General features: G+C 43.6%; 1 protein-coding gene across 1 annotated transcript; it reads right to left on the bottom strand.

The window, feature by feature from the left end:
• Nucleotides 1-685: 685 nt before the first annotated feature.
• LOC137602910 (alpha-1,3-mannosyl-glycoprotein 4-beta-N-acetylglucosaminyltransferase B-like) lies at nucleotides 686-25,278 on the bottom strand. The gene is made up of 15 exons (XM_068326013.1): nucleotides 25,121-25,278; nucleotides 21,657-21,809; nucleotides 21,103-21,237; nucleotides 20,822-20,955; nucleotides 20,635-20,681; nucleotides 18,866-18,979; nucleotides 18,593-18,668; nucleotides 17,891-18,005; nucleotides 17,658-17,788; nucleotides 16,121-16,228; nucleotides 15,796-15,989; nucleotides 3,288-3,366; nucleotides 1,713-1,776; nucleotides 1,154-1,266; nucleotides 686-949 (listed from the first exon to the last, which is right to left on the bottom strand). Exons 1-15 carry the CDS (start codon nucleotides 25,221-25,223, stop codon nucleotides 932-934), a joined length of 1,584 nt encoding a protein of 527 aa, XP_068182114.1. The 5' UTR covers nucleotides 25,224-25,278; the 3' UTR covers nucleotides 686-931.
• Between the last annotated feature and the right edge of the window lie 839 nt (nucleotides 25,279-26,117).

Here is a 26,117-nt window from a genome sequence, read left to right as displayed (position 1 = left end):
TGAGATGTAATAATGGAAATGCCTGGGCTTCTTTCTACCTCTGGAACTAGAGGCCGCAAACATGAGTTTTAGACTGATTGACTAATGCTTGATCAGAATCTGTTACATTCAGAGAGGTGAAAATGGGCCAATAATGTTTTAAAGCTGGTGCTACGTTCTAGGTGACTCCCAGAATCTCAACTGCTTGAGTTCTTTAAAGAATGGTTGAAAATCCACAAAAGCAGGTGAGACTGGTCTGTGGGTACAGGAGGTGTTGAGTTCACATGATGGTAGTAAAAGGAGAAGCAACAAATTAAGGATTCACAGACTTTTGCTTGTCGAGGTTTTCTGTTCTGGTGTCATATATAACTTTTGGAGAATAAATAACAAGTCCTGTGTGTCCATTATTTATTGGTATTATGATTCAAAAATTGGGGTTTGGATGTACAATGAATAAAGGTGTTTTTTTTAAATAGAGGACTAGCTGCTTGATTTGTTCATTTGAATGGACGTGTTGTACCTTCAGTGTTACCCAGTCTTTGATTTGAAGATGATCTATACTGTATATACTGACTGTATTTCAGTGAACATGGTGTGACTGCCTCTCATCAGGGTGATGGCAAGTTGATAATCTGTGATGTCCACATTAAATGGATTTTAAGAAACAGTCTTTGTGATTTCATGTATAAAAAAACAGCTGACATTAAATCCTCAAGAGATGACATGGTACTGTATAGTTTTTCTTTATTTAACAAAATGCAATATAATAAATTACTCATTAAGCAGCTCTGTTCAGAATGTTGCTAAACATGGATCCATAACTCAGAAGTACTGAAGTGTTGCTCCGCTCGTCCTGGTGGCCCTTCAGACTAGATGGTTCTTGTAGTAACAATTCTGTCCAGCAGGGGACTCTGTTAGTGTAAGTTCACGTGGCTCCTCTCCTCAGTGGCACTCACACCTGGATGTGTATCTGACAAACCAGAGCAGAGGTTACACACACTAAAATCTGCGTATGTAAATATCGTCAGTTAACCTTTCATTTATGCTTTATACATTTATTCGGATTCTGTGCAAAGCTTCTAATGTTGGTGCATCGTTGGAGTGTATGGAGTTACTTCCAGCTCACACACAGTAAAATGCAATCATGTAAGACACACAAACTGTGATGTCAGACCTCACTCAGTAAAGCCCAGACGTCAGCGTCAGATTGAACCACCAGTCGGAGCGCAGAGAGGGGCTGCAGGGCATCGTCGACGTCGCCCTCTGCTGCCCCGTTCTCAAATGCACCTGAAACACACCAGCCCCCAGTGATGGTACTATTCATATACGTGTACAGACAGACAAGTGTGTCTGCTTTTGCAATGTTAAATGCACCAGTTTTTAAATAATTACTTTTTGAATGGCACTGCACAGATTTGCCCCAGTTTTCCCTAAACCTGGTTTCTTGCGTTGCTCAAGAACAAAAATGCATCAAATGCGTCTGTGCTGAACTAGCAGGTTGTTCACAGTTTTTCCTGCTGCTGATCAAATTGAGCTTTGTGATCCATCCCTCTGTCACTACAGGCTTCATTCCTCTGTGGGACTGGTCAAACAAGAATGTGTGGTGGGATGTCATGTGTGACGACTAACAACTTCCTTATTCCCCATAGTGGAATGTGAGCTTTACCCAAGAAAGAAGATTTCTGCTACTCCGAAAGTGTTTATTGGGAGTGTGTGTGTGTGTGTGTGTTTACCAATAATGATGAAGCCCTTATCAGATTTTCTGTAACCAGTCAGTTCTTTGTCCATGACCGACACCTGAAGAAGGGAGACATGGCACATATCAGCAACCCACAGCGGCAGCGGTCCCTGAACCTGGTTCATTCAGAACTCATACTCATCTGTACTGTACTTCTGGATTATTAAAATAAAATTCTATTTGAAAATTCAGATGACCAAATTTACAACTGTAACTGTAGAGGAGGAATCTGGGAGCAGCTGGAAAAACACTGCACACACAACTCATGGAATATCAGCATGGAAGCGGAATAAATACCAAGAAGTGTCCAAATGAACACAACACAACACAAACGGTGCAGGGCGGCAACATTTAGGCTGTCTGAAGAGGTCAACGTGCAGCAGACAGCTCCCAACACCTGCATGTGTGCAGATTCCCAGTAAAATGTGACACTGTTCTCACACACACACACACACACACACACACACACACACACACACACACACACACACACACACACACACACACACACACACACACACACACACACACACACACACACACACACACACACACACCATATAGCTGTTACATGCAAACATCTACTCTTATCATCAAACAACATTACAAAGTCCAACACAACAAGGAAGCTGTTCAACAGCATTTCTTTCGTCTTTGCTGCCACAAATGTTATCAGACTACAAGTTCACAGTCTGCTGGTCAGTCCTCAATAAATTTCACAAAAACGACAAAATATTAAATTTTCTTGAAATCACTCTGGCTCTTAGAAAAAAAAATCAACTGTATAGAATTATTCTTTATTGATTTTTTTTTTTTAACCATTTTCAAACCAGTTTTCCTTTTCAACTCCAGAGTTGTTGGATAACTCTGCATCTGACTGTAGGTTGATATCTGAGGATTGAATAACATATAGTATTCCTATCATATTACAATCCTAGTTAATAGAGTTTGTTTCTTTAAAATCATTCAAAGGAAAACAGCTTTTTTAAAAACTGAAGTGATATTCACAGTGAAACATTTCTCAGTGGGTAGAAACAATAACATTCATGCACTACAAGAGTAAATATATGCAGTATTCTATATCATATCAGTAATGCTGGCTGTCGGGGTATGGTATATACTGTAGTACATTGTGAGGACTAGTGTAATTTTTCTGTCTTTAAAACTTACACTTTCAAATTTTTATTTTTATTTCTTTTTTATAAATAACAATAATCATCTTCAATAAATAACCGTCTGCCATCAGCTCTGCTCATCGTCCTGCCGGCTGAGGACTCGTCTCATCCTTCCTAATCTTCCACACAGAGATTCAGTGTCTGTCTAACTTTACTCAAGGGTCAACAAGGCGTGACCACTATTCCCCTTTAGTGGAATAGAAGTGACAACTCACACACACACACACACACACACACACACACACACACACACACACACACACACACACACACACACACACACACACACACACACACACACACACACACACACACACACTGAGCCAGTGGGGTGATAGCAGGTATCTTGTTGGTGAAGGTGTTTCCTATTTCCTTCCTGCTCCTCAGTTACTCACGCTGCTGGGCAGCACTTCCACCGTGGTGTTGTAGAGCTGATCTCCACTGGTCTCGATATTTCCACTGCGGAACACATACCTGCAGTGAAGAAGACAGCACTGGTGTCATGAACAGTTTTACACTCTATTTTACAGTATGTGAGGGACAGTGTGTGTGTGTGTGTGTGTGTGTGTGTGTGTGTGTGTGTGTGTGTGTGTGTGTGTGTGTGTGTGTGTGTGTGTGTGTGTGCGGGTGGTTATTCTCCCTGCTATAACCATTGGACATCTTTCTTTTCTAATATTGTGTATTCAGAGAGTCTTCTTCTTTTCCTTTGGGCTTTTCCCTTCAGGGTCTCCACAGCCAATCAGTGTCCTCCATCTGACCCTGTCTTCTGCATCCTCTTCTCTCACACCAACTACCTTCATGTCTTCCCTCATTACATCCATAAACCTCCTCTTTGGTCTTCCTCTAGGCCTCCTGCCTGGCAGTTAAGAACTCAGCATCCTTCTACCAATATATTCACTATCTCTCCTCTGGACATGTCCAAACCATCTCAGTCTGGCCTCTCTGACTTTATCTCCAGAACCTCTAACATGTGCTGTCCCTCTGATGTACTCATTCCTGATCCTATCCATCCTGGTCACTCCCAGAGAGAACCTCAGCATCTTCATCTCTGCTACCTCCAGCTCTGTCTCATGTCTTTTCCTCAGTGACACTGTCTCTAGACCAAACAAAATCGCTGGTCTCACCACAGTTTTGTACACCTTTCCTTTCATTTTAGCTGAAACTCTTCTATCACACATCACACCTGACACTTTCCTCCACCCGTTCCATCCTGCCTGGACACGCTTCTTCACCTCTTTTCCACACTCTCCATTGCTCTGGACTGTTGACCATAAGTACTTAAAATCCTCCACCTTCTTGATCTCTTCTCCCTCTAACCTCACTCTTCCACTTGGGTCCCTCTCATTCACACACATGTACTCTGTCTTACTGCGGCTAACCTTCATTCCTCTCCTTTCCAGGACAAACCTCCACCTCTCTAGCTTCTCCTCCACCTGTTCCCTGCTCTCACTGCAGATCACAATGTCATCTGCAAACATCATAGTCCATGGAGATTCCTGTCTAACCTCGTCTGTCAGCCTGTCCATCACCATAGCAACAAGAAGGGGCTCAGAGCTGATCCCTGATGCAGTCCCACCTCCACCTTGAACTCCTCTGTCACACCTACACACACCTCACCACTGTCTTACAGTCCTCATACATGTCCTGCACCGCTCTAACAGACTTCTCTACCACTCCAGACTTCCTCATACAATACCACAGTTCCTCTCTGGGCACCCTGTCATCAGCTTTCTCCAGATCTACAAAAACACAATGCAGCTCCCTCTGGCCTTCTCTGTACTTCTCTATCAACATCCTCAAAGCAAATACAGTGATACCTCTATACTCGACCAAATCGGTGCTCGACCAAAAAATTCGAGTAGAAAATGTATCAGACCCCGAACAGATTTTCGGTACTCGACTAGCCGAGTCGACCCGAACGCGCTCCTCGGCTGCGCTCCTCGGCCAGCGGGTAAGCGTCAGTTCGACTCAGACCGCCAGCGGAGTAACACGTATGCAAATTACGTACGCAAAGACGTACGGAAATTATAGCAAAATATGAAAGTGGTGTACGAGTGTCCGACCTCGCGTCGCAGTACGAAATGGCAAAGTCAACCATTTTGACTATCTTGAAGCAGAAGCAACTGACAATGTACAGGTTCCTTCTTAAAGAAAGAGGAAGGCTACTGCCCAGCCAGATTCACCTCCACGGAAGAGAGAGAGAAGGGAGAAAACCCCTGGAGGCGCGTTACCTAGCGTCATCATGGAAGGGATTCCCCTTCCATGATGACGCTAGTGCCATCAACCACTCTCTAAAACGGAAGTAAATTATACAAAATGGTTTATAATGCTTTATCTTTATCATGTACTGCTTGTGCACATTTACGTATTCATTGTTGTTTAGATACACGTTCTTATAATATTTGAGGTATTTTTCTAAATGGTAAGAACGGATTAAAATACTTTCCATTATTTCTTATGGGAAAATTGGTTTCGGTGGTCGAACAAATCGGTGCTCAACCACCACCTCAGAACGGATTATGGTCGAGTACAGAGGTATCACTGTACTGCATCTGTAGTTCTCTTTTTTGGCATGAAACCATACTGCTGCTCACAAATGTTCACTTCTGCCCTTAGTCTAGCTTCCACTACTCTCTCCCATAACTTCATTGTATGGCTCATCAGCTTTATTCCTCTGTAGTTGCCACAACTCTGCACATCTCCCTTGTTCTTAAAAATGGGCACCAGCACACTTCTCCTTCATTCCTCAGGCATCTTCTCACTATCTAAGATCCTGTTGAACAACCCAGTCAGAAACTCTACTGCCACCTCTCCTAGACACTTCTATACCTCTACAGGTATATCATCAGGACCGACTGCCTTTCCACTCTTCATCCTCTTCGATGCCCTCCTCACTTCATCCTAACTAATCTTTGCTACTTCCTGGTCCACAACAGTCACCTCTTCTAGTCTTTGTTCTCTCTCATTTTCCACGTTCATCAACTCTTCAAAGTACTCTTTCCATCTTCCCATCACACTACTGGCACCTGTCAATAGACTTCCATCCCTATCCTTAATCACCCTAACCTGCTGCACGTCCTTCCCATCTCTATCTCTCTGTCTTGCCAACCGGTATAGATCAGTCTCTCCCTCCGTACTGTCCAACCTAGCATACAAGTCATCATAAGCTCCTTATTTGGCCTTTGCTACCTCTACCTTCACTTTACACTGCATCTCCCTGTACTCCTGTCTACTCTCCTCAGTCCTCTCAGTGTCCCACTTCTTCTTAGCTAACCTCTTTCTCTGTATACACTCCTGTACCTCCTCATTCCACCACCAAGTCTCCTTATCTGCTTTCCTTCCAGATGACACACCAAGTACTCTCCTACCTGTCTCCCTGATCACATTAGCTGTAGTTGTCCAGTCATCTGGAAGCACCTCCTTGCCACCCAGAGCCTGTCTTAACTCCTTCCTAAAAGTCATGCAACACTCTTCCTTTTTCAGCTTCCACCATTTCGTCTTCTGCTCTGCCTTTGTCCTCTTCATCTTCCTCACCACCAGAGTCATCCTACACACCACCATCCTATGCTGTTTGGCTACACTATCGCCTACCACTACTTTACAGTCACTGATCTCCTTCAGGTTACACCGTCTACACAAGATGTAGTCTACCTGTGTGCTCCTACCACCACTCTTATAGGTCATCCTATGTTCCTGCCTCTTCTGGAAGAAAGTATTCACTACAGCCATTTCCATCCTTTTAGCAAAGTCAACTACCATCTGTCCTTCTGCGTTCCTCTCCTGGATACCAAACCTGCCCATCACCTCCTCATCACCTCTGTTTCCTGCACCAACATGTCCATTGAAGTCTGCACCAATGACAACTCTCTCACTTCTAGGTATGCTCTGAATCACTTCATCAAAGTCCAACCAGAATTTCTCCTTCTCCTCCAGCTCACATCCTACCTGTGGAGCATACCCACTAACAACATTGAACATCACACCTTCTATTTCTAGCTTCAGACTCATCACTCTATCCGACACTCTTTTTACCTCCAGGACATTCCTAACAAACTCCTCCTTCAAGATAACTCCTACTCCATTTCTCTTCCCATCTACACCATGATAGAACAACTTGAACCCTGCTCCTAAACTTCTAGCCTTGCTACCTTTCCACCTGGTCTCCTGTACACACAGTATGTCTACCTTCCTTCTCTGCATCATGTCAACCAACTCTCTACATTTTCCTGTCATAGTTCCAACATTCAGCGTCCCTACTCTCAGTCCTATACTCTTGGTGTTCCACTTCTCTCTCTTCCTACGAACACACTTTCCTCCTCTCCTTCTTCGACCAACAGTAATTTCCACCGGCACCCTGTGTGTGAACAGCACCGATGGTGGTCGTTGTTAACCCGGGCCTCGACCGATCCGGTATGGAAGTCATAGGTTTCATTTGCATGTTTGATTTTGCAAAAGTTTTACACCAGATGCCCTTCCTGAGGCAACCCTCTGTATTTATCTGGGCTTGGGACCAGCACAATAAGACACTGGCTTGTGTCCTCTTGTGGCTACATTATTGTGTATTCAGAGAGTCTGGGGCACATATGTCAACGTCAAGGCCCGCAGGAGAGATCTGGCCCCTGACTAATTATTTATGGCCTGCCGGCCGATTTTTAATTACTATTAGAACCGGCCCACAGGCCACATCGGCCCGCTGGTGTTTTGCACGCACCAAAACTACGTTCCCCACAATGAAACGGTAGTGGAAGTCATGCAGCGCAACAAGCAGGCTTTGGCTTCATTGTTAATCAGCAGTCAGAGCGGAAGTTGGATTTAGCTACTCCCCTCCTCAAAAATGGCTAAAAGGAAGGTGGACACAGAGGGGGGGGGGGGGGGGTTCAAGCCAGGTGGGAGTCAGAGTGTATGTTCAGAGAGGTAAAAGGTAAACCTGTGTGTCTTCTGCTGAGTTTGCACGTTTTTTGGATTCCCCTATTCTTCATTGCATTTAACTGCATGCACCAGATTGCTCTTCTTATTGTGTGGTGTGAGGTCTTTCAGGTGGACCAGTCTTTGCCTGGCTTAAAATCCACATGAATCTAGTGTTTGTCGAAAAGCCCCAATTTTTCCAGACACTCCAGACACATATGGGATCACTATACCGTTATGCTTGCTCTCCTTCTCTTCCGTCCTCACTGGGGTGTTCTCCTTTCTGGATCTTGTTCGAGCCTTCACAAAGGTCTAGTCAGGATATCCACACGTTTTCAGTGGCCCCTTCAGGTGTTTGTGTTCTTGTAGCTGGTCTTGGGTACTGACTGGTAACTTGTCAGCCCTGTTATGCAGGGTCCTGATGACTCCTAACTTGAGCTCCAGTGGGTGGTGAGTCAAAAAGCTTATACTGGTCCATGTGTGTTGGTTTCCTTTTTACCGCAACACTAAGACTTCTGTCATTCTTTATGTAGACATATGATGTCAGTTTCTTTTTCTCATGGTGTTTTTCCAGTATTTATTCGCTTTGTAATGCCTGAGCAGTGGATAGGTACAATTTCCTCCGGGATTATTAAAGTATCTATCTATCTAGACCTCACAATCCAAAAAGGGCAAACTGTTATTCTTTACATCCTCTCTGGTGAACTTGATGTTGCTGTCCACTGAGTTGGTGTGTTCTGTGAAAGGTTGCACCTCGTGGCTTTTCATCTTAACCCATGTGTCGTCCACATACCAGAACCAGTGGCTTGGTGTTGCTCCGTTGAACAAGGTCAGAGCCCTCTGTTCCACCTCTTTTATGTACAAATTGGTCACAATAGGAGATACCGGCGAGCCCGTGGCACATTGTGTTTCTGCTTGTTGAAGCTCCTTCTGTAATGGAAATAGGTGGTGTTCAGGCAGAGGTCCAAAAGTTGGCAGATCTGGTCAGGATTGAGGTTTGTTCTGTCACTGAGGGTGTTGTCCGTTGCTTTACGGCTTCCACCACCTCCATTGAATACAATTCAAAATCCTTATGATTACATGTAAAGCTCTTCAATATAAGGCTCAGTCTTACATTGAAGACCTCACTGAAGTGTATCCCTTCAATGAGATCAATGAGATCACTCCCAGGGCCCTTTGAGTAAGTGTAGAACAGGAGCCAGAAGCTTCAGCTACAGTATCTGGCCCCTTTACTCTGGAACGATCTCCTGGCCTTGGTCCGGGGGGCAGACACCCTTAGCTTATTCAGGAGTAGACTAAAAACCCTCCCCTTTGATAGAGCCTACAATTAGAAATGACACAGATTCTACTAGATAAGGTGCTATAGGCCTAGGCCTCTGAGGGTAATTTTCTTCTGTTAAAAGGAGTTACTCTGGAGCTTCTGTCACTTCTCTTTTATCTTTCTCTGCTTTTATAATTTACTACTAATGTTAAATCGCAATTTTTGTTTGCAAGATACTTCCGCTGTCTTTGTGCTTCTGTTCGACAGGTGGGGAACACGCATGGAAGACAGGAAATGTAAAGGGCTGAAAGTCCCGCCCGCACTTCAGCAACAGCAGCTCAATATGACATGAAAATTCAATCTGGCCTTTCTGCCACTCTCTCTGTTCCGTGACCTGTCTCTGTCCCCAGTGTATTTCTCTTTCCCAACCAACAGGTCAAGGCGGATGACCGCCCTCCAGAGGCTGGGTTCTACCCGGAGTTTCTTCCTCAATGACGGAGTTTTTCCCCGCGACCGTTAAGCGCTTTGAAATAGCTGCATATGTGTTTAAGAGCCTTATACAGGTAGTCGCCGACTTACGACCGCGATTGGGACCGACAGATCGGTCGTAACTCGACTTGGTCGTAAATCGACTCTTAAGTAAAAATTAAATCCAGCAGCACTGGTTCTTGGCTGGGGGTCGTCCGCATCGTCAGCTGGGGCAGCGTGTGGGTTGGTGGGAGCGGGAGACGATCTTTTCATAATCATTGTGAGCTTTGTCTGAATTGTTCGTTTCTTTTTCTCCTCATAAATTTCACGATATGGACGGAAAGCGTCGTTTGCCATCCGTTCAATCCTTGCAAATGTTTCTATGTTCTATGTCCATTTCTTCAAAGTGTGCACGGAGTTTATTTAACAGGGAAAAGCCTTCTGACAAGCCTTTGGTGGTGAACATTTTTTCTGTTTCCTCCTCTTCTTTCTCTGCTTCTCTTCTCTCTTCTTCTTCCACTCTTTCTTCTTCCAGCGCGATCAGTTCTTCATACAGCGCGATCATTCGTGAGTTCTCCAAGGAGAGGTTTTTTGCCAGTTTCACTATTTTCTCCCGAATCTGATCAAGTTCTTCGTCACTTTCAAATCCAGCAGAAGAGTTCACGTAACGCTTGACAGTTTTTCCATACGCCATTCATACATTTCTCCGTCACAGCCTCCTAAGCAGCCCAGCCCATCAGTAGTGGGCTGGGCTGCTGATCTCAGTGTGACTGAACAGCGTGTGTGCGCCGTGGGGACTGGAGAGAGCGCGGGAGCCTCAGAGCGTGAGTACTGTGGCTGGAGGGAATGCCCCGCCCTACCCGGACATTGTGGTCGTAAAGTCGATCGGTCGTAAGTTGCACAGGTCGTAAGTCGGCGACCACCTGTACATAAAACTTGATTGATGGATTGAACACATGTGAATAGGGAGGTAACATCGTAGGACACCATGGTCTCATCTGTATCCAGTCTCACTCCTCTCACCATTTCCACAAAGTCCATGGAGTTCTGTATATGGTGGGGATTATTCACCACTAGCAGGGCCAAGATGGTGGCAACATGCTAGGCGATGTTATATAAGCTGATGCTGCCTACTATAGGTCTGAGAGGGGCTCCTTCTTTATGAATTTTGGGGAGGTATATATACAGGCAGTTTATGTTTTCATCCTTCTGTAGCTTCTGTAAGCAGTCCACAACCTTCTTCAAAAAGAATACCTCAGAAGATTAACCCAGGTGATGTATCTCATGCTAATGACCCTCATTAGTATACAAAGGCTAGGTGAAACGTAGATTTCAACGACGCCCCTTTGACACCCCATGCCACCCTCATCAACCATTGTTGAGGAGCCAGATGCGTTTCAAACTATGGTCGTTGGAATGTGAATAGCACTGAACATACCCCACAGGGTTAATAAACAGGGACAAGACCAGCCACCACGAGAACTGAAGAAGCCTCGTGGATGAATGGTGAAACTTCTTCAAGAAATTTTCTTAAAGTCCAGTGTATTGATTTAAACAGCTTTGCATAGAATGAATGGAATAAATTGGCCCAAATGTATTCAGCTAGTTCTTGAAAGTTGTCATATCTCAGGAAGATGAATTGAAGACAGCCAAACACGCCCAAAGCTTACCAGACACCTCACCACTTCCTGCTTTTGCAGGACACAGAGCCACCAAACAATGAGGTCACTTCTGACTCTGTCAGGTACAAAGTCAGCTCTCACTATAAAGAACATCAGGTTTATTGTCAACATACTTTTTACTAGTTGTTCACAATAGAGTATAAATAGCTGATCATAGATTTTAAGATCTTTATTTCCACACTGAACACACCATGCTGACTATTGCAGTTCTGATTACGATCCCTCATAAGCACATATTTGTAGTTCAAACATTGAGCCATAGTCTTTTTTTTACCAGCAGAGTACCAAATGGTTTTCTGCTAACGCCTAAATCTGAATCACTGCTGACCCAAAAGAACAAGACAAGTTGTTCCAGTCACGGATCACAAGGATTTTGATGCCGAAAGCACTCCTGCTTCTAGGGAGGGAAAATTTATCAGTTGGTTCACTTCCAACTGAGGCCGATAAAAAGGTTTCGTGTTGCCAAGGTGTCTCTCTAGAAACATTTCATGGTGGGTACGAGGAAAAGTTCTCTCAGCCTGGCACAGCCTTATTGCTACAAAACATTCTGACAACATCAGGTACAGAAGGATGTTCAATCTCCTGATTGTTCCAGGGAACATCCAGAAGTGGAGACATCATCAGGCCATAACCAGATACTCCTCCAAGATTTCTGACAAAGCAGTTCAAAGAAATATCAGAAGAGTTGTCCAAGAGTAAAGGACTACTGTGGGAGAACTTCAGAAGGACCTGGAATTCTCAGGTAGAACTGTTTCAAAGAAATGAAGTCACACTCACCACACAACACTCCATTCCTGAAAAAAGAACATGCTGAAGCTTGTTTCTCTGCACAACATTTAGACAAGTCTGTGAAATACTGGGAGAATGTAGTCAGGTCAGATGAGACCAGAATTCAACTCTTTGGATGTCAGAATACACACCATGAGTGGAGGGCAGATGGCCAGAGCTGTTTGAATCAATCCACTGGGCTTTAAGAAAGTTTCTTGAAGATGTTTCACCTCTTAATTAATTCCGACGGGGAAGAGAGACGGTTTGAGAGAGGAGTGAAAGAAGCCATCCCTGTCAAAGAGGAGAAACCATCTCTGAACAGGGGAGTCAGTGTGTGACATCATCGTTTGTCTATTTACAACCAGGGCTTTGAACCAGAATGTTTTGCCAATCGGTTCGTTCCGAACAGAAACAGAATTATAATGTTTCTGGTTTTGTGTTCCACCCATAAACTGACGTTCCTGAACCGGTTAGAACAAAAAAATAAAGTTCCTGAACCGGTTAATAATGTTCCTTTTAATATAAATATGTAGGGGCCGTATTTTGCACACCATAAGATGGGATTAAAAGCCTTAAAATTTCTCAAAAATCAACACTGTGCCTTTTAACATGAAGCGTCTTCTGTGTTCACTGAGTTCAGAAATCTGTAGAAATGTTTTTGTGTGACGTCAGTCAGAGATCCTCCAGACCGACCATTGTCCACCGACAGAGGACGTATTACGTCACTACGTACGCCGGCAGTGATGGACCAATTACAGGTCTGGCACACCTCCGGTAGGTACCGGTAGAGGGGAGATACCAGGACTGTACCACAGGTATGCTGGTAACCACATCTGATTGGCTAAAGACCCCCGATGACGACGTCAGCAAAGAGACACGCTTACGACTCAGCATGTAAACTCCAGGCTATCAGTTCCGGTTGTTCCGGTTCACGTAAAGAGACCGGGGGGCTTTTTTCACGCTTCTCCATCTCTCTTGATCTGTGACTCCATGCCCCCCCCCACACCACTGCTTCTGTCAGAAACACGTCAAGCGGCTGAACTCGGAGCTTGTCTTCATCCTGGAGGATTAACGAAAGAACTCCATCCGCTGGACATCGGTGTGAACAGAGCCTTTAAAGTGAAGCTGGGGGGGTCGTGGAGCGATGGATGAGAGACGTGAACACACGTTTACCAGGACTGGGGGCAGTGCAGAGGAGTTACACCCCCCCAACATGTGGTGGATTGTGGGTCCTGGACTAACATGTCTGCTCAGACTTCTGTCCGATGTTTCTCTAAAGCATCATTACCGGACAGACCCCCGGAAACCAGCCGGTCAGCGGTGGAGAAACTACCGAGAGACTCACTGCAGACCGGAGACGAGGACTTCTAGGGTTTATCAGATTTATCAAAAAATAAAGAAATAGAAACATATTTAAAAAATAATGTCGGTGTATTTTTTTAAATTTAAATACGTAGTACAACACAGTTCAACCACAGTCAGCTTTTTGCTTCCGTTAACAACCATGTACCGATCAATAAGGTGCGCCGTGTGTCTGGTTAAAGTACAGAAATAAACTCCGTTATTTATACTGCACCTCTTTATACAAGGAGCTGAATGGTGCACAAAATACGGTAACTTAAGGACTTTAAATTGGCAACTAAAGCAATTAGTTTATATACTATAGACTATAATTATAGATATATCCCTACCCTACAGTAAACAGTACCACAGCACTACACCTCTGCTTTATGACAGTTATATCATGTAGTTCAGGCTTATGCCTCCTACTTAGACACTACATGACATAAGAACAGAATAACTTCCACCATGTCATTTATTGCTGAACAACAGATCTTCATAGTTCTTCTCCCATAGCTCAGTATTACTACAAAGCGCTGGCAGTACGGGAACACACTGCTCTGAAAATGACTGCAGCCACTGAGTTCATGTCTAAATCATACATGTTCAGACTGACACGCTGAGTGTTCACCTGTAATGATTAATGGTGACTGGGAGACCTCCCTGTTCTTACCTGCTGCTGATAGCCACTACTTCTCTCTGCTCTCACCCCTCCAGTGAAGGACAGGAAGTACAACATGAGGTCAAATATTTTTTTCAAGAGCGAAAAAACCCCGGTATTAACGGGTTTACAATTATTTTCTGTTCCGATTCTGTTCCGGAACATTAAAAAATATTAAGTTTCCAGTTTTCGTTTTCGTTCCATGAACCGGTTCACAGCCCTGTTTACAATGAAGTCCATTCCAAAGTCCTTCAAAGAACGATCATCAGATTTACCCCGGTGAGGTGTCTTATGCTAATGACCCTCATTAGTAAACAAAGGCTCAGTGAAACTCGCAGTTCAGCGACCCCCTTTGACAGCCCTCATCAACAACCGTTGAGGAGCCAGACGGGTTGTCGGAACATGCATAGAACTGAACACACCTCACAGGCTTCGATGAGAGGCGGAACATCTTCAAGAAGCTTTCTTAAGGTCCAGTGGATTGATTTAAGCAGCTCTGGATAACCATGACCTGGACAGCTGAGAACCTACACAGAGGTCAGATGTCACCTGAACCTGAAGCCGAATCAACAGTAACGTTTGGAGGAAGGAACCTCATGGTTCTGTTCTGTTCTTCTGTTATTCAGCAGACGGAACACACACACACGTCATATAATGGAAGAACTAAAGGTCAAAGTACACACAAAGAAGACATTTAAAGACTGTTTGGAAGTACAGGCAAAAGTCACCCATGAGCACTACATGCACCTGGTTCCTCCATGAAGGAGGTGTCTCTTGATACCCACAAGAAGTATTAAACGTGTTCAATACTTCCTGTGTCATTCTGTTTTATTACACTTAGCCTCATTTAAGGACGTCTAAGTCGTGATTTTACACAACTGAGCCAACACTGACAGTTCCACACACTAAAGAACGTACAGTACTATCAAATTTGATGTTGATGTTGACTGAAGCTCACTCCCTTCCATCTTACTTGGGACCTTTGTTGACCCAGAAAGCTGACTCCTGTGTGATGTGTAATTGCAAATACCAGTGCAAACAAATGTGCTGTTCTGGCAGCATGTGTGTTATTTTTCCTATGTGCAAATGATGACTGTTCCATGGCTACAGGTCATTTAAGTTGAAGGGGACACAATCCCAACTGTGAATAAACTGACTTGAATGGATTCAGTAGAAAGAGAACGGCCGCAGCAGAAACAATACCTTAAAGGTCCCATATTAGGCTTTTTAAAAAAAAAATTCATGTCATGCAGCTGCCAGATGTCCAACTACACTGTATTTGAAATGCCGGCTACACATACACAGACCAAAGCAGAGATAACTAGTTAGCCTTTTATGCTAGCTGACTTAAACAGCTTGTGTGGAACTTTCAGTGTCTAGCTGTTAGCCGGGACTTTGCCACAGACTGCTCCTTAGCCTGAACAAGAACTTTTCCTCGGCCCTCATCGGGGGAGAGGGGCATTCTCACAGACCAGGTCAGGGTACGTCAATCACTCTGTCAGTCACTCTCGTTGTTACGTCAAGACGGAAGCTGTGATAAAATGGATTGTTACCAGGATGTCTAGCACAAAATTCCATATATCTGTTGATACAGGAAGCATTTGTTTTCCAGATTCTAGGAGTTGATAGGGTTGGGGAGGAACACTATGTATATATAGAGACCTGAAAAAATGTGTTTTTCACAATAGGACCCCTTTTCCACCCCAGGGTACTGACCCAAGAAGAAGAAGAAGGAGCATATCAAACTGTCATAAAGTATTCCAGGCAGACATCTGTCACTGAATGAGATAACACCCCTGATAACAGTAACAGCTGACCTGGATATGTGGAGCGGCTTTGGGAAGGTGAAGAGGACGTAGTCGTTCTGGGTGGGAGTCAACGCCCAGAAGAAGTCCTCTCCTCTGTACGCCCTGTCCAGGCTGTGCTGCTGGTAGTGGGTCAGACTGCTGCTCACCTCAGCAGCCGGGTTGTTACGGGCCTGGAACAGGGCCTGCTTCCCAAAGTCCTTATCCTGACACACACACACACACACACACACACATAGAAATGTAATGTCTACACACACTGCTTACTGTGGTGGATTAAAGTGTAAACTCGATGGTTATAATGTGAAATAGATGGTTTGCAGCTCAAGACCGTCACCTTCAGGTTCTGTATTTTCCCGGGCAGAGAGGAGTGGAGGCCTACATGCTGGAACAGGGACGGCTTGTGCCTCTTCTTCAGCAGTGCCTTCTGTTCATCACAGTGTTTCTGGAGAAGACCACACACAGCATGTATAATGTACAGACAGCATGGACGAGTCACTCATAGGATGTACGATCAGAGTTCATTTTAAACTGTGTTTCTACACTGTTTTTCACTTTTGCTTTTCACTCAACACTTTATTTTGCCTTTAATTCATATGACTACTGTAATCTCCGGTAGAACCGGCACCAAGCTGACAGAACCTTCTCCACACATTTCAGTAATATCTGTCAATAACATCTGTCTCTTTTTCTTCATTAACTTTTGATTGTTTTTTGTGCACTCATTCTCACTCGCTTTTTCTCCAAATTTTTGCATCTTTTTCAGAGGCATGGTGATAATCAATCAGTCAGCTTTTTACATCAATCAATTAATCACATCAGCAGAGATTTCAAAGCACTTCAACAGACAGAGAAACTCAACAGGACCTGACAGCGTCTAACTAACTCCTCTCTCACTGCAGTGCGTAAAACGAGCAGACGTTGTGTTGCCGTTTGGTCGATTTTAATTGATTTCCGGGTTCAAAATTTAAGTGGAGAAATGGAAAAATTGTGAATATTTTTGTTGAATTGAAGTGCATTAGCTTGCGTCTGATGATCGTGCGTCCCTGTCACAAAATATGCGTCAAAGGATGCAAACGAGAACACTGTACGATCTGCACACAGCGTGGACGATGTATACGATCTTTAATATACTGTCGCTGTTATTTCTTCAGACAGTTGTTTTTTGTGTGGTGTGTATCTGACCTCCTGATGTTCACACCACTGTACAGGTTGAAGTGACTCAATGCTAACAAACCACATCTTCATTTTCACTGCTGTGTGAACACAAAATCTTTCACATTTCACATCAGATTGGATTCACAACACAATGTTGCTTCAATGGTTTAGTCAAAATAATACCCATATATGATGTGTTTGACCCAAAACCAGTCGTCTGTTTTCAGGTCAGTGAGACCTTCAGGCCACAAATACTGGTATTTGTGGCCGTCTGTCCGTCTGTCTGTCTTCAGCCACTGATCTGCCTTGTGGGTCAAGGGTCTGTTGGAGCCAATCCCAGGTGGCTATAAGCAAAAGGCGCCAGCTCATCGCAGAGCCACTACTACCAGGTAGGTCATTTGAGAACCTGTTCTCATTTACAATGACGACCTGACATAAGCTGCAGATGGGCGAAGTGTCTTAGAGAACGACTGGGATGAGCGGGATTCAAAAAGCTCACTTGAAAGGTGAATAGGTGAATATACTGTATATGCATGTTAGTAAAAAGAGTGAAAAAGACAATTTCCTCATGGGGATCATTGAAGTGTGTTCTTCTCTTCGTCTTCCTAAAGAATGATGTTAAATAGTTGTCTACCACCTTCCATGTTGTAACCTTGTGCCTCAGAGTAGTGAATGTATAATGATATGTAAACTGAGAAATTTCATCCCGCTCTTACTGCATCTTTTTCTGGGTTGCAGCTCTTGACCCACAGAATGTGATCCAACAGCCAGTCAATGGGCTTGTCTCTGTAGAACATCAGGAAGAACTCTGCAATCATCGGTAGGTCGTGGGTTCGAAACATCTTGCCTGGAGGATTGGACACATGTGTCAGTATAAAGGAAAAGAAACACAAGTCTAACCGTGAGGCAGACACACACACACACACACACACACACTCCTTATACACACCTATAAATCCAAGCTGGGAAAACTCCAGGAAGAGCCATTCCTTGGAATCTTCTTTGGTTACGAAGGTTTTCATGTCAGTGTAGTAACCCACCTTTGCAATAACATCATCCTCTAACTGGAAAACAACAAACACTCATGCTAACTTTTTTCTCAGAGCCGAACTGGTCCAACAGAACCGGTCCTTACCACTGTCCAAAGCCTGCAGCTTTGCCACAGCTCCCAATCAAACCGGTGAAACATTCTGTTTCAGTGAGGAGGATGTAAAACACCTGGCTCACATTACACATATAACAGAACAATGAGGAAATGCTTTCACGAGGTCCCACCATAGGACTCTAACACTTGTGTCACGGTTCAATATTTAATTTGAAATTTTCTTTTGTTTTGAAATTTAGATTTTCTCTGTTGCTTTATTTACCTTCTGTTTGTTTTTTGGGTTTTTTCCTACTGTTTGGGTTTGTCTAGTATTTTCTCCTCCTGCACCTCTACATTCCACCTTTTCTCATGTCTCAGGTCGCATATAAGTGTTCGAGTGCAATGATACCTAGGTTATTCAGATTTTACTTTGGCCATTTATTTATTTTTCAATAATTTATTTATTATTTTGCTTGGATGTTCACTTAATTTTCTTGCATTCCTTGGCTGACATCCTCCCTGTCCTCTGACGTCAACTAGGATCTGTTAGTTTACTGAACTCCTTACCTGGACGTAATAGTTTCCTTTGTCCTGGGCATAAAGCATGAGGAAACTGAAGTCCAGATTCTGTTTGGTTCTCCATCTAAGAACAGACAAGGATCACGTAAACATATAAATATGACTTATTAAACCCCTTCATCCACTGAAGTGATCTGCAACAGCAACCAACACAGGGATACGGAAATAAAATGACATTTATGAAACAAGTCTAAATATATCAGCATTGACCCAACCTATAATTATGATCATTAAACACATAGTAGTAAAACTGTTAAATACTTGACTCTCTCCGCGGTGTCTCCAAATGTCTGTCGGAGGTTGGTCAAGTCAGGGTAGTAAAACTGTGAGGGAGAGACGACCTCCATCAGGCCAGACTCAACCTGCCTGGGAAAACTGAAAAACAAAAACACAACTTTGATTAACTTCACCATCAAAAGACAAGGACGATGTAAAGGAACAGATTTAAAATCAAACGGGGAAGCCAATACAGTCGAAAACATCAGTTTCATCTTTCACCCCATTACCTGGTTGATGGATGAGTTTCTCTGAATATAAAAGACTAAACTGCTGATGTGTACAGACCATAACCTCTGTGTCATCTGAATGTGAGGGAGGAAACCAGATATGAGATGCACGCCTTTAATTGCACATTTGAATTTAATTGATGTGACCTGCTGTTTCTGAAGAGGTCAGGTTGTCCAGAAGCTTTCGTCAATCCACAGGCAAACAAGAATGTTAAGACTTCTGTCAGGGGGTGGGAGTTCACTTGTTTATTTTACCCACACCAGTGTTTTTCTGTTAACATGTTATTCCTAGAATCCTTCTCCACCTCCCTGCATGCACTCAGCTCGAATCCTTCTCCACCCTAACTACCCATTCCACCCTGGATATACAGTCCATGTGCACAGTTTGTCTCTACCAGTACCAGTTTTTTCAGTGTGTACTTGGTGCTGGTGATGTACCTTTTGGCCTTTAGGAACACATTGCTTTTATTTTTGGACGGAATTTTTGTGCATCGAACTTTGTTCGAGTCGTGCTTCTGAGTCCTTTTGGGTTCAGTCCTTTCAGTCTGAGGTTAGTTCTTGTATTAAAGGTGAAACACTGCGTTCCATACTTCAGCAGTGAAAAGCCTCAGGAGAGAAGAGGTGCAGCAACGAAAGTGGAACCTGTCTGTGTTATGACTGTTTCCTCGTTAAACTTCCTTTCTCCTACATTTCAAACAGGTATTAATTTACTACTATCTAATTTATTTGGTTTCTATTCACTATGAGTTCTTCAGAAATCACTTGAGAGAAACATTCCAACTTGCGGTGTATAAGGTAACAACATGAGCAGGATGACAAACCAGGCCCTGAGCGGGTATACACCTGGGAACAGGCGGTCTGTGGCTGCATGTCTTATCAGGAGAAACGTTTCAAGCTGCAGCAAAGTCAAACAGAATATATCAGGTGGATAAAGAGCACCGACACGCCTACAGGATGGTTGTGGTCGTATGTCACCAGATCCACCTTCCAGTCCGCGGTCCCTGATAAACTAAATCTGCTGTTGGGGATGATATACAGTAGTTGCTTCTGTAAAATGTGAACTTTTACTTTTTTTATCTGTCTCTAATTTTAAGTTTCAGGGTAAATCTTTTTTCTTTTATAATCGTGTGAAAGTTGTGAGTGAAAGTGAAATGGAATTGTGAGTTTTTTTTCTCAAAAACCTCACAATTTGAAAATCCAAACAAAGCAGACACAAAAGTTCGCTGTTCAATGTCTTCTAAATTTTAGTTTTCTTTCCAGGGTTGTGTAAAACTCATTTGTCCAGTGGGGAAATGTTACCCATGATGGGGTTTTCTGAGAGGAAAGCCTCCCAAATCTGTCATAAATGAAACCCACTATAGGTTGAACGTGTGAAATAAGACTCTGTCTATCACAGCCACTGGTACAGGGAGTGTTCCGTGGCGTTATGTTCACCTGAACACACCAGATTCTTAAAAAAACAACAACAAGAAAAAGAAGGCATGAAACCAAGAGTCCCACGGAAGGTAATCTAGAGAGACTCACTGTTTCCTGACGGTGTCCGCCACGCTGCTGACGTAGTCCGAGTCCGTCTGGTTTGACATGGAGACAAACAACGTCAGTAATACAACAGTGATGTTTGTGTGTGTGTGTGTGTGTGTGTGTGTGTGTGTGTGTGTGTGTGTGTGTGTGTGTGTGTGTGTGTGTGTGTGTGTGTGTGCGTGTGACTAACTTCAGCAACGAAGACAACTATCAGAAGATCTTGCTGTTGAGAGAAGGAGAGGCCGTAGAGCAGAGAGCTGAGTGTGCTGACCAGGTAGCTCTGCTTCACACGCTTCACTGTAGGAACACCCAAGACGATGGAAACTAAGGACACACACACACACACACACACACACACACACACACACACACGCACACACACACACACACACACACGCAATGAATCCTTCAAGCTAACGACTGTAGAACATATGCGAGTGGGGGGGCTGTGTGTGTCTTGGTGCTCTGTACCTCCACGGCGTCCCTGTCCTACGACTACTTTAGGTAGGATACTGCTTGGGTGTTGTCTTAGGTGGGGCAGGAAGAAGTAAATGTTCGGTAGCAGGAGTAACATCTGTGGGTCTGAACCATTTGGTAGTCTCGTATCTGTCCAGGGAGGGGGAGGGGAGGATTAGGATACCAACCTTGAAGTACAGCTTCAACTGTTTGGATCCAGCTGGACTAGTTGGACATCTGAATGTCCAGAATACTTGGAGGATTCAATCAGACAAGACTTAAAGTGTGTACTTACACCTAAAAGCCAAAGATCAATTATACTCTGACCCCAAGAATCCCCTCATCCAGTTAGATATTCAGAATTCATCCATTCATGTTCAGAATCTTGTTTCCTGAACACTTGTCTTTGTTCAGGGTTTTTTCCCAGCTATCTTCAAACATGATATGGTTCTTCACCCCCTGAAAATCTTCTCTTCAACTTTTCTGGGTTATCCAATTATATATGTGTGAAACATATCTGTTTCAGGTTGATGGAGTAATGAGGACCACCTCCAGCACCTGGGTACTACCTGTGGTGGTAGGATGGGTGATGTTGGCCAACTTGGACATGTTTTTCAGCTCTTCCACGATAGCGATGAGATCCCTGCTGACCTGCACCCCCACTTCCTGAGCCACCAGCAGACGCTCGTACAAGTCATACAAGACTGACTGTTGAGGTGATCCTGAGAACATTAAAACACAAGCCGAGTTGGGATGAACAATTCTGTCTTATATTTTCTCTTTCACACTCATTACGGTATCCACATTGACATAGTCTATGTACACAACTGTGGTGTCGGAACTGTCCCCAGGGTGAAGCAGCTAGACTTGTGAATGAATCAATACATCTGTGGAAACCACTTAGTATTTGTTCAAGAAGCGAGAAAGTGCTAGTCCTGAATAAAATGTTCCAAGTATTTCATTTATACAACGTGTTTTAGATGCACATCAACGGTGTGCATTACAGATTGTGTTAAAGATGCACGTCAGCCACTGCCTCCTCATGAAACAGTCAGGTTTGTAGAATTATTTGAAGTCATCTGTGCTTCTCAATAAGAGTTTCATGTTGTTGATTTCCTGCATATCCATGGCAACGTGCGCCCTGAGGGCATGCATTGTTATAAAATATGTTGTTTTTTCAAACTTTCCAGAAAAGTCCAAATGCTACCTCTGTTTCAGATGATTGACAAGACAAGACCGATTTCACTGTGAGGACAAAGATGAAGCCAGCTGTCAGTCAGTCACTGTCTTCCAGTAGAGTTCATCATTGTCCTCCACATGTCACTAACATTTAGATGGTGCTGGGGATGGCCATGAAAACACTGACCTTCTGATGGGTTGATCATTTAATGCCACTCCTCCTCCAGAAACCTTCCTGAACAACCAGTCCACAAATGAAAACAAGACACACACCTTCTGCCCAACCCAAACATTTGGTGAGAGTTTAAAGTGAACACTTGACATTTTGATCACCCATACTGTAACAGTTCCCTTTGTACTCCAAGGTGTTCCAGTATGAAGCAGCCAGTTTTTATATGTCTCCTACAGAAGTATGACCCAACCTCGTTCACTCCTTTGACTGTCACGAATTAAATCAGCCTTGAATCTTTGATTCCTCAGAAACATTCTGAAGTGCATGTGTGTGTTCTTGTTCTCATATCAACACGATTTTCTTGAACCAACATTCAGTTGCTGTTAAATCAAACCCTTTATGTTGTGTCAACATTACTAAAGCACCCAACCGCAATCATCCCGTGTGGTGAGTCGGTGCTTTAGTTCTGACTCTTCAGCTGCTCACGTTAAACACCAGGATGTTCAGGACTGAAACCCAAAACCTGACCACATCAAAAAGAAACAACAGGGGAAGACTGTCAGCGATATTCTTTCCTGAGTTGGATTTGCTGGTGGAGACGCTGAGATGTTTGATCTAAAAAAACCTTTTCTGTATCGTAACCACAAACTGTAACGTATTAAAAACACACAACCCAACAATGGTTCTCTCCAGTGCCAGTTATCTTTACGATGAAATGAACAATTAATACGCCCCAACCCAGTAAAAATACCGGGATGGGCCTTATACATATACATCTGGTAAGTCACACTTTTATAATTATAACATTTATTTTAATGTGAACAGAGCGTTGACTAAAAGAACACAGCATGTGTCTGCAAGACTTCATCTTATTGTCTCCACAAAAAGACCACGACTGCCCGTTTGTCTGTCTGTCCATCTGTCAGTCCGTAGAGAGAGCCAACCAGATCATATACTGTATGTTGTGTCATTGTCAGGAAGTTCTTTCATGATTGCTTCCATCTGAAGAGCGTTTGCTGTAGTCAGAGCGTCATCACATAAATATTACTGATTTCACCTGAATCTGAGAAACGGCCAGAAATGCTTGAGGAAACCCAATCTTGTCATGTTGGAATGTTAACGTTGTTACCAAGTAGAAAGTCCTCACTGAACTGGCAATGACTGAAGGCAACACAGCTACAGAACTGAGGTCTACATAGGAGAGATTAACACAGATGTTCATGAGCAATCACACAATCGTTGTCAGACGTCGTCATGTAACAACAAGTCTTCTGCATAATTGCTCTACATAGGAGGCAAGAAGGGGGTTAAACGTCTTCATGTCACATACAGACCAAACAGGTTAATACAGGACCGGTTTTTACTCCCCTGGGCTCCCACTGAACACAACAACAAACTCATGGAATCCTTTATCACTGTTTCTCAATAAAATAACGTAACAATCAATGATTAAAACACTGGAAACTCTTACTGTTAGGTGTGATGCACGGGGGACTTCATACTCAAGTTTTCAGATATACTGATATTATTCCTTTATAAATGTCTTGTATTTTCTAAAGAAAATTTATCCCCTTAAGTTTTTAGAAGAATTAGCGTCTTAACTTGGTGACATAGAATCGTTTAGTGGAGTTACATCCACATGTATCATAGAAAAAAAAAATCCATACAGAGTCCACGAAGAGTCAGTTTAATGAGTCTGATGACAAATTTGAGTTTTGTCTTAATTGAGTTTTACATGAGACATGGCTGAGGGGAGGATAAATACTATATTATCAAGAGAGAAGACAGAGAGCATCGTCAGGCCGAGGATGTCACTATATGTCACTGTTACTGATGGTAGTGGTGATATCTCAGTCGTTTCACTGTAATAATCACTGATCAGAGGTTATAGGAGGCAACCCGGTCTGACAACACAGCACTTCATCAATCTGTACAACAGGCTGGATGCTGAAGGGCAAGAGTTAAATTAAAATAAACGAATGTTTACATCTCCCGATGTTGAAAAGGCACCTCTGACGTGTACATAAAGTACATAAAGTACAAAAAGTACATAAAGTACATAAAGTACCTAAAGTAAAAACAAACTGATTGTTTTTTTCCAGCTATGTTTTGAATCCAACTTCTTGAAACTGAATCTGAAATAATGTTAAAAAGAAGCAGAAATCCCTCCATAAAACCAGCCCCAGTCAGAGGTCGTTGGGTCTGAAGGCGGTTATGAGCAGGACTCAGGTGTGACTTCGTTGTGCTCCACAACACCAAACGTGTGACTGGTCATGACTATCACATTTCCCTGCCAGCATGGGTTTACAGCCCGCGGACAGCAACCATCACTGACACTGAACTTTGGACTTTCCCACATTCTGTGAATCCACGCAGACTGTCTTACTGTCGTGACACCCGTGGCGGGTCAGACCCGGGCCCAACGTGTCGAACAACTTCAGCCCAGCGGAGAAGGACCGCGGGGGGGTGGGATGCCTGTGTCCAGTGGCTCAGAAAGGGTCTCAAACTAAGTGTGACAATCAATTTATAAGAAGATAAAATGATCTCTACACGTCAGAGGCAGGTTCTACACTGGTGGTTTTCTCAACTGTTTCATTTAAAGCAGACAGTCCAGCCTAAACTCTGGCTCCTGGTCTGAGACTAGATTAGACCCAGGCTAGATTACAGTGTGGGTCGCGTTACCTTCATCCTGGGGGGTCGATGTAATCCAGGCAAGAGACACGAAACAGGCGACAGCCAGCAGAACCCCAGCCCTGACGGAGAGAATCCTCATCTCATGTCTCATGGACGGACCCACGGCTCGTGTCTGCGCACCTGGGGAGGCAGCAGGGAGGTGGACGCGTTCAGGTGTGGTGCAGGTAAAGGGCGTGACGTCATCAGCAGAGCGATCAGAGCATGACGGACGAGTGTGGGTGTCAGTGAAAGCTACAGCTCGGTTCCATCGGTTAAACACAACCAGAATATTGATTTTCCAAATGACAAACTCGTATTTCCATCAGTGCTGCTGTTGGTAAAGGTGTTCATGTCATTTAGAAACACGTCATTCATGACATGTGCTCTTCAGGCATCATTAAGTCTCTAACATAGAAACCCCTCTTGCGTTTATAGGATTAAATGTATGGCGAGGAAGCCTGTGGACAGTGACGACCATCTGAAAGACAACATCTAAATTATTTCACCTAAACTGAAAACTGTCTAAAAACTGGACGACCAATCGAAACGGGATGGAATTCATAGAGAAGGATCAACAGAGGAGCATAAAGATCTGCCTCAAACATCAGGTCAGGAAATAATCCAAGTAGTAGACTCGGATTATTTTTTCATTTCTTTTTTTGTATGTATGTATTTATTAATTTAGTTACTTAGTTTGTTAGTTAGTTAGTTAGTTAGTTAGTTAGTTAGTCTGCAAATTTTTTCCGGTTAATGCTTTCCGGTTAATGTAATAATAGCACCACCTGCTGGTGGGATGAGGAAACGTTTGTGCTACGACCATTAACTCGAGGTCACACACACTGTACAAAGTATTTTTTTCATTCATTCATTGTCTGTACCGGGTGCTACAGCCTGTCCCAGCTGACTGGGGGCGTCAGGCAGGGGACACTCTGGGCGATGTGCGTGTACCGCAGAGCCACATGCAGACAGACCTACACCAGCGAACACACACACACACACACACACA

Source organism: Antennarius striatus, chromosome 10, assembly GCF_040054535.1.
Source record: "Antennarius striatus isolate MH-2024 chromosome 10, ASM4005453v1, whole genome shotgun sequence".
Lineage (NCBI taxonomy): Eukaryota > Metazoa > Chordata > Actinopteri > Lophiiformes > Antennariidae > Antennarius > Antennarius striatus.
The sequence above is the reverse complement of the archived record's forward strand: the minus strand, read 5'-3'. Positions and strand labels throughout refer to the sequence as shown.

Excerpts from the sequence above, each read along its gene's own strand:
- LOC137602910 (XM_068326013.1), bottom strand. The coding sequence starts at position 25,223 with ATGAGACATGAGATGAGGATTCTCTCCGTCAGGGCTGGGGTTCTGCTG. Across the intron at positions 18,669-18,865 it reads GACACCGCGGAGAGAGTCAA|ATGGAGAACCAAACAGAATC; the intron begins GTATTTAACAGT and ends GTCTGTTCTTAG. Across the intron at positions 17,789-17,890 it reads TTCCCAGCTTGGATTTATAG|GCAAGATGTTTCGAACCCAC; the intron begins GTGTGTATAAGG and ends CCAATCCTCCAG.